The following is a 9,535-nucleotide window of genomic DNA, read 5'->3' on the forward strand; positions in this document are numbered from 1 at the left end:
ATGTGTCTTCCGCCAGAGAAAAGTCCAGATATTTCCAGTGAGTCAAACTTCTCACTACCCGCTGTCCCCCCGGAAGAAATGTCCTCCAAACCATTCTCGATCAGAGAAAGGCAGGAAACGTTTAAATAAATGTATGGCAAAGCCAGAAACCTCATTGCGTTCAGCTCTTAACATTCTCCAGGCTGCTTGTTGATGGGATCTGCTGATGGAATTGGTTTTGAGTCTTCTTTTCCCTGTCCGTACTGGTGTGGACGTGCTGGGGGCAGCAAGATGTAAAAGAACAGAACGATTGACAGCCTAGACTGTCAGCACATCAAGTAAGCAATGACAGCATCACCGACTCTGGGGTGTTGCTCTTATAATCGTTATTTCTGAGCTTGTGTCCTTTGAAAAAGATGTATCATTGTTAGCATCAGTTTACTTCTCAATCACTCAAAACATTTTTTTCCCATTGCATATTTGGGCCAAAAAAAAAAAATGTTTTCATACTTGAATAGTTAAAAAGCCCCTTTCATTTCTTTAATATATTTTATGGGAGTTGTTTGTTTTTAGTTGAAGCTTAGTTGACCTACAATGTTCGTTGGTTTCAGGTGTGCAACCAAGTGATTTGACAGTTCTGTACATTACACGGCACTCAGCACAATAAGTGTAGCCACCATCTGTCACCAGTAATTGTAGGTTTTAATAGCCTTGGACTGACAAATCCTCCCAAGAGGCATCTTCCTTTTTATCAATTCAAGTGCCTGTTTGGGATGCCAAAGTCCAAAGAGCCTATATTGGTTTGCTAGAGCTGCCACAGCAACGTCACAAACGGGGTGGCTGAAACAACAGAAATTTATTTCCTCACAATTCTAGAAGCTACAGGTCTGCGATTGATTAGTCTGTAGGTTTGGTTTTTCTTCTGAGGCCTCCTTCCTTGGCTTGTAGGTGGCCTACTTGGGCCTTCACCTCATCCTTTCTCTGTGCATGTCTGTGTCCTGATCTCTTCCTGTAGAGACACCAGTATTATTGGATTAGGGTCTACCCCAATGATCTCATTTAACCTTAATTACTACTTTAAAGACCCTGTCTTCAAATATAGTCCTATTGTGAGGCACAGGGGGGTTAGGACTTTACCATGAATTTGGGGAGGACACACTTGAGCCTGTAACAGAGCTCAGAGATGCTGGGCAGAAAAGCAAGGTTTCTCTAGTAGACTCGCTGCCATGGTTGTGCGTGAGACTTAGCAGCTACTTCTTTAAAAGGACACATCCCCACGTCCCACCCCAGACCTAAGGAGACAGTTCCCAAATGGGCTTAGAACCTGAGTGTTGAAAACATTCCCAGCTGAATCAGGCATACAGTCACTTTTGAGAGTCACTGATCACTCTCCTTCTTCTCAGTCACCGGTCTGAGCCAGCTGTAAAGTGTAGAAAATGGTATCCCTTGTCTGCAAGAGAACTAGTTACCTTTTAAAGCCTTGTCAGAGAATAAGTTGACACTTTAATGCAGCTCCTAGGAAAAAAAAAAAAAAGAAAGAAAGAAAAAATTTCATTTTGAAGCCAGAAGGCATCCTGAAAGGAGCAGAATTGTCGGGAGGACGGTTATCAGCTCTTCTCTTGATACTCACTCCACTCACTACTTGAGAACATCTAGAAACTTCTCCAGAGTGAATGCCCTCCTTGTATTATGTTTCTTTTCCTCGTTTCTTCTCACCTCCTTCTTGAAAGTGCAGATGTTGTTGGGAGCCTGGAAACCACCCCCTTCTCCCTCTCCAGGCCTTCCTTTCTCTCCTTTCTGGAAGCATCGCTTTGTGCAATTGTGTGTTGAGCACATAGGGTGGCACAGGACCAGAACTTCCTCCAAGGTGCTGTTCACCGTCCCCACCCTTGGGAAGGCTGCAGTCTAGCAGATTCTGTTATGTAGCAGATGGGACTCTTCTACACTGATGTTGATTAACACTGAATATTCAGCAACACGTGCAATAGCTCTTTCCACCGCTTCCTAAATGGAGACCTCACCTTTGAAAAGGGGCCAAGAGGGGACAGGACAGATGTTTAAGGGTACAAGCTGGCAACAAGCAGTCAGTGAGGCCCAGAGAGCTAGTGCACAAAAGATAGACCCCAATACTGTATTATAATCATCAACTTGCCAAGAGGTTAGAACTTTATTATTTCAAATACTAATAAGAAAGCCTAAGAACAAGGGCACCTGTGTGTCTCAGTGGTTGAGCATCTGCCTTCGGCTCAGCGTAATCCAGGGGTCCTGGGAATGAGTCCCGCCTCAGGCTCCCCAGAGGGGAGCTTTTCCCTCTATGTCTCTGCCTCTCTCTGTGTGTCTCTCATGAATAAATAAAATCTTTAAAAAAAAAAAAAAAGAAAGAAAGCCTAAGAACAGATAATTCTCTGACCTGATAGAGGTGCTAATTATCACTACCCTGACAAGCGTATTACAAAGTATAAATGTATCAAGTTAATGTGTTGTACACCCTAATTTACATATTGGTAAATGTCAAATATATCTCAGTAATAAAAAATTGGGGGGGGGTGGCACAAATTCTCTTTACTATAGAGTACTAAAAAATGTTTCCATTCATAGGTCTGATAACTGGAACATCAGGAATCTTCCATCCTTCACTCCCCATCCATCAGGTTAATGATCTAAATGAGAAGAGACTTGCTAGTTAGCTTTTCACGGCGTTGTAGCATGTGACTTTCCCTGATGAATGGGCCGTCATACTGGTAGCATTGTACAAATGCGTCCTTAGGGGTCCTTTCTTCCTGGTGGGAAGTTGACCCGCAGGGATGGAGGCACCTAGCAACCACTAACATAGGTGTTGTGGGACAGTTGGACAGGAGGGTCAGGTTAAATGGGAAGCAGGGGGTACAGAAAAGTGTGGCTGGACCTGGAATCTCTCATGGCTGGAAGCAAACAGCAAATGTTGGAAGGTCAGAGGCCAGTGTCAGGGATCGCTGATGATGAAGGCACAGCAGAGGAGTCCATTGGCTGCCTGAAAGGTCACTGACCGTGGGCAGCAAACACAAGTGAACCACTTATAAGGAGGGGGAATCACAGTTTAAAAAAAGGAATGTAGGGGCACCTGGGTGTCGCAGTGGTTGGGCGTCTGACTTCGGCTCAGGGTGTGATCCTGGAGTCCTGGGATCGAGTCCCGCATCGGGCTTCCCGCAGGGAGCCTGCTTCTCCCTCTGCCTGTGTCTCTGCCTCTCTCTCTGTGTGTCTCATGAATAAGTAAGTAAAATTTAAAAAAAAAAAAAAAAAAAAAGAATATGTACAGGACTGAACACAAAACCCAACCCCAGGGGGTTAGAGGTGGGGTGAATAACTAGCCCAAACACCTGGTTAATGTTTGCTTTGTTTTCCTTCCCGTTGTACGAGCTCCCTTGTTGGTCGTACTCTCATCCATTTGTGAGCACGTATTAAGTCGGTGTGGTTTATCTTCTTCTCCTTTCCTTGACCACCTAGATGCCCTGAAGTGGAATATTTTAGGGGCCAGGACTCTATGCTTCAGCCTATCTCAGCGTCGTGCACTAAAGAGACACCCAGTAACACACATCCTGCCAGTTATTCCACATAAGAATATTAAAACGTGGCATTCATGGGCTTACCGCCCCCACACCAGGAGACGATGTGATTCAGAGGAACTAGAAACTAAGGAGACTCAGAATTTCATCTCTGCAGTCTTGACAGTTGAGCTGTAAATTCCTCTGGATATAGTGAGGGGAATAAAGGCTGGAGCCAAGCCGGAGTGCCGTGCGGAGGGTCCTGGGGTCTCCTGTGAAGACACAGCGCACAGTACCTAGAACCTGATGAAGACTCAGGACCACTTATGGATGAGATCTCATCCAGAAATTCGGGACACAGGGTGTGTGCAGAGGGCGTGTGTGCATGTGTGTTTTCACCTCAGCCAGTGATCCATGTTCCTGCCTGGTCCTGCCTGGAACTGTTCCTGTGGGCAGATGAGGATTCATTCTTCCCTCATTCCTTCCAGAACAGGCATCACTGGCTCCAACTTCTCCTGGCTCTGCTCAAAAGGAAATGATATTAAGGTGTTCATGCCAGAGCCCTGCATGCACCATAGTGGCCCGGCCCTTGCACAGTGGCCCACACCAGTGCAGTAGCTTATCCATGAAGGACCTATCCCTGCACCCTGCTAGGGAGGAAGCCTCCCCCTTACCTGATGCTTTTGTCTAGTGGTAGGTTTATCCATGGTTGTGAATACTCAATGCTTCACCTTGAGCTTTCAAAGGGCTCGGGATAAAGGGATACAACCCAAGCTCCTTGGGCACCATTTTGTAAAAATAATCCCTCCTCCTGCAGCTCCTGAGCCCTCAGGTCTGAGGGCTAAGCCTCCCCACTGCAGGAACAGTGAGGCTTGAGCTGCCCTCCCAGCAGCAAAAGATAATGAGGATTAGCAGGTGGAAAAGGGCCAGGAGGACAGGAAAAGTTAGATGCCTGGTTTCCGCCTCAGCCTCACATTTCTGCAGGGTTGTGTGAAGCATTTGGCTTTGGCCTTTGAAGAGGAGATAAACCATTAAGTTGCCGGGTGTTCCCCTGACCTTGATGAACGCAGATGACAGTTGACAGCCAGTGCGAGGGTTGATGGGGTTCCAGGGGGACATGCAGGCACAACGCCCTGACGGTCACGCAGCACTTTGTGCTCACAAACGGAGCAGCTTTGTGCTGGATCTCCTCAGCAAGACCTTTTTTTTTTCTCCCCATCTTGACACTATTTGAAATATCAGTTAAAAGGTGGCACAGAAACAAAAAGATGCCCAGGGTAGCGTGGCGTCGTGCCCCAAACGGGCTGCTTCCTGGCGCGCAGGTTGGGAGAGTTGAATGAAATCTTGCATTATTGGTGCTGATCTTTAGTGATGGCGTTTGAACTTACAGGTCCGTGGCTAATGACACAACTGCCAATTAAAGGACGGTGACCTCATTTGTTGACAACACAGCGGGTCAGAGGAAGAGCGGGGATAGGAAAACATCTGTGATTAGCCCCGTAAGGACGATGGTGCCAAGTGTCCGCTGGCGCAGTGTCCTCTGGGGACTGCTTGGCAGCAGCTCATCAGTAGCTTTGTTCTAAGGGGAAGTGCCAGGGGGATCCCTGGGTGGCTCAGCGGTTTAGCACCTGCCTTTGGTCCAGGGAGTGATCCTGAGGTCCTGGGATCAAGTCCCACGTCAGGCTCCCTGCATGGAGCCTGCTTCTCCCTCTGCCTGTGTCTTTGCCCCCCCGCCCTCTTTCATGAATAAATAAATAAAAATCTTAAAAAAAAAAAAAAAAAAGAACGTAAGGGGAAGTGCCCCTGCCTGGCACTGGGAGCAGCTTGGTGCAGGCGGCTTGGGCAAGGCTGCAGAGTGGGATTGGTCTGGGGATGGGAGCCTAAGAATCCTGCACTTAGTGGGGGGCTGTACATCCTCCTCTCCTGGCTGACCTGGGCTTAGCTTTGGAAAGTGGTGATTCCAGCTCCTGCGCATGAGGCGGAGTGACCACGGGGGAGCCAGATCATTCCAGTTTTACTGAAATGCAACTGACACGGAGCACTGCGGTAATTTTAGGTACACAACCTGATGATTTGATACCTGTATGTATTGTGAAACGATCACCGCAGTAAGTGTAGTTGACACCTTCCACCTCACATAGAGTTATTTCCTTGTGATGAGAACTTCTAAGATCTACTCTTTTTTTTTTTTTTTTTAAGTAGGCACCCGCCCAACATGGGGCTTGAACTCACCACCCGGGAGTCAAGACTCACATGTTCCACTGACTGAGCCAACCAGGCGCCCCAAGATCTACTCTTTTAGTAACTTTCAAATACGCAGTACAGTATTTTCGTTAACTTCTAGTCTCCGTGCCGTCCATACACCCCCAGAACTTTTTTACCTTATAATTAGAAGTTTGTGTCTCCTGACCACCTTCACCGTTTCTGCCCCCCTCCCACCCCACCGCTTCACCACTGCCCCCTCTGGCAACCACCAGGCTGTTCTCTATCAGAGTTTGATTTTTTTCAAGATTCCACATATAAGTGAGATCATGTAATACTTGTCTTTCTCTGTCCGGCCTGTTTCATTTAGCATAATGAGCATGATGCCCTCAGGCCCATCCATTCACAAATGGTAGAAATTAACTTTTTTTCATGGCTGAATAACATCCCAGTGAATGATACTCTGCTCACCTGTGGGTGGACGCGTAGGTGGTTTCCGTGCTGCGGCTGTTGGAAATGCTGCTGCAGTGAACATGAGGTTGCAGGTAGCCTTTGGAGATCGTGATTTCATTTCCTTCCGATAAATACCCAGCAGTGGAATTGCTGGATGCCCTGGTAGTTTTGTGTGTCTTTTATTCAGGAACCGCCACACTGTTTTCCACAGTGATTGTACCAATCTTTCAGTCTGAATTATTCATTAGCCAGCTGGGGTCTAGTCCTGTCGGGCTCCATCCCCAGACCTGGTGTCTTAGCTCCAACACACCTGTTCTCTGGTGTTTTTACTTCATGGGGTTCAGGGGTGATGCATCAAAGAGACAGCTGTGTGGGTCCAGAACCATGCCAGGCTGGCTCTCAGGGGAAGCTGTATGAAGAGCTGAATGTGACCTTGCAGCACTCATCCGGGGGGAATGACCCAGCAGTGTTCTGGAAATGATGGGAGGACCCCGGTTTCATCATGTGCAGCATAGACATACAGTATCCTTGAGAGGGAAAAACCATCTTCTGTACCGTACGTCCTAACTTCTCTGTGGAAAACAGGCTTCATTCTGATGACATTTGTGTCGATTGTCTTCATCTTCCAATGCCTTTGCAGAAAGGAAATGTTAAAAATAACAAAACTCAGCTTTCATTCATTCAGCATAGAGTTCAGCAGTTTCTTCTGTGCAGTGTGAGTGGTACAGTAAATACCCTAGATACTAGATGTGACACTCCCCACATCACAGGGCTCTGTCTAGGCACCTGGCACGTTTACAGCCGTCGGCCTGACCTAGAGATAGAACACATCAGCACAGAGGATCTGTTTTTAAATCTTCAGCTGGACATACACTCTACGGTCTTAGTACTCAGTAAAAAAAAAAAAAATACATGGGATGCCTGGGTGGCTCAGCGGTTGAGTGCCTGCCTTCAGCTCAGGACATGATCCTAGAGACCTGGGATCGAGTCCCGTGTTGGGCTCCCTGCATGGAGCCTGCTTTCTTTCTGCCTGTGTCTCTGCTTCTCTCTGTCTCTGTGTCTCTCATGAATAAATAAATAAAATATTTTTTAAAAATACGTGTGTGTGTATATATATATACACACATAATCTAGAACAGTATATTCTTTGAATATATTTCCTTTTTATTCCTGTGCCACATGGCCTCTTTGATATATGTAGATCATCATTTACGTTAAAAGATTCATATTAAGTTTAGTGAAAGCAGGGAGAAAATTAAAATGAGTGTGGAAAAGATAATCAGCTGTCGAGATTTATTTGCCTGTATACTTTGCTGACTCTCTCTCCATGATGCTCTTGGATTTTTTTTTTCCAGCTCACCACCACTCTTTCAAGTAAAACAGTTTTCCACTGTGGCCTTTTTGTTATTTCTTGAGCCAAGAGGGAGGAAAAAAAAAAAAAAACCACATATTGCTCTACATGTATCCAGTTACTGTTAAGGCTTAGGGAAGCTACCAGCGAGCACTTTGCGGGCAGAGCCAGCTCGACAAGGTTTCCGGCTCCCCCTGGTGGCCAGATGGAGCATCCCTGTAACTGGAGGGCACAGGCGTCCTGCTGGGAGGCGGCGCAGTGGGAGGGAAAGAAGAGTCCTGCGCTCCTTATCCCTTACCTGTTCAACGTGTGCACTTTTAAAAGATGGATATTTCTTTTTTTTTTTTTTTTGACTCACTTGTCCTCGCCCTTGCATCTCAGGTTGACGCTGCTGTGACCCCAGAGGAGCGCCACCTCTCCAAGATGCAGCAGAATGGCTATGAAAACCCAACTTACAAGTTCTTCGAGCAGATGCAGAACTAGACCACCGCCACAGCAGCCTCCGGAGTTGGACAGCAAAACCATTGCTTCACTACCCATCGGTGTTCATTTATAGAATAATGTGGAAAGAAACAAACCCTTCTGTTTTATTATTTACTCATTATCGCCTTTCGACAGCTGTGCTGTAACACAAGTAGATGCCTGAACTCGAATTAATATACAAATCAGTAATGTATTCTCTCTCTTTACATTTTGGTCTCTACATTATTAATGGGTTTTGTGTACTGTAAAGAATTTAGCTGTATCAAACTAGTGCATGAATAGATTCTCTCCTGATTATTTATCACGTAGCCCCTAGCCAGTTGTATATTATTCTTGTGGCTTGTGACCCAATTAAACTCCTACTTGAAATATGCTTTAAGAATCGATGGGGGATGCTTCGTGTGAACATGGGAGTGTAGCTGCTTCTCTTGCCTAAGTATTCTTTTCCTGATCACTATGCATTTTAAAGTTAAAGAGCATTTTTAAGTATTCCAAATGATCTAGAGAATTTTTTTCCATGATTGCATTTTACTGTACAGAATGCTGCTTCTGCTATATTTGTGATAGAGGAATTACGAGGATACACATTTATTTCTTTGTGCCTGTTTTATGTGCACACATTAGGCATTGAGAATTGAAACTTTTTTGTCCATGTATCTTTGGATCTTTGATAAAGAATCCCTGTTCATTGTAAGCACTTTTACGGGTGGGGTAGGGGTGGGGGGGAGGGAGTGCTCTGCTGGTCTCAAATTACCAAGAATTCGCCCAAGAAATTTTCCGCAGGATGATTGTACAGAATCATTGCTTATGACCATGATAGCTTTCTACACTGTATTACATAAATAAATTAAATAAAATCACCCTGGGCAAGAGTTTTCTTTAAGGGATAAGTAGGGACGTTAAATATTCAAAGTAATCTGGGAGTGGGGAGAAAAGAGGCAGATTCAGCTTCTTTTAACCAGCCTAAAACGTTTTATTTATGACAGCGAAAGAAAGTAAAAGGGGCAAAATCAGGGAATGGGGGAAAGCCTATCTAGGCAAACCCTTTAAGATTTGTCTTCAATTTGTATAAAACGGTGTTTTCATGTAAATAAATACATTCTTGGAGGAGCGCCGTTGTGCTGGTGTGAATGATTCCATGGTAACTACCTGCTGAGCATGAAGTCTTCTAAAGGCTGGTGAGAGGTCTTCTAACATAATCGACACTGGACATCCACACCTTTGTATCTTAACTGCAAGGCTGAGTAGGAAATTGGGGCCAACGTGCATCTTCCAGTGCTAGTAAAGTACTTCATTGACCTAATTCAGCTTTAACCTTGGTCCAAAGTATTTTGCCACCACATCCTGGTCCTCAAGCTTGCCCCTGTCCTAACCTGTTCAGACTGCTGTATCAAGATACACAGACCCGATAAGCCAAGAAATAACAGAAATTTACTTTTCATGGTCCTGGAGATTGGAAGTCCACGGTCAAGGTGGCGGCATGGTCTCTCGAGGACCTTCCAGGTCGCAGCTTTCACATTGTACAAGGGCACTAATCCCTTTTTAA

The 9,535-nt window shown here is 45.6% G+C and overlaps 1 protein-coding gene across 7 annotated transcripts in view; it reads left to right on the plus strand.

Moving 5' to 3' along the window:
* The window catches only part of APP (amyloid beta precursor protein), a 263,371-nt gene extending 254,271 nt beyond the window's left edge, over nucleotides 1-9,100 (plus strand). For all 7 annotated transcript variants that reach the window (XM_025995690.2, XM_025995686.2, XM_025995687.2 and 4 more), the window contains one exon: nucleotides 7,888-9,100. In XM_025995690.2, the coding sequence (XP_025851475.1) occupies nucleotides 7,888-7,989 (102 nt within the window). In that variant the 3' untranslated portion in view covers nucleotides 7,990-9,100. The remainder of the gene's footprint in view (nucleotides 1-7,887) is intronic.
* Nucleotides 9,101-9,535: the final 435 nt, after the last annotated feature.

The sequence above is a fragment of the Vulpes vulpes genome, chromosome 15 (assembly GCF_048418805.1).
Source record: "Vulpes vulpes isolate BD-2025 chromosome 15, VulVul3, whole genome shotgun sequence".
NCBI lineage: Eukaryota > Metazoa > Chordata > Mammalia > Carnivora > Canidae > Vulpes > Vulpes vulpes.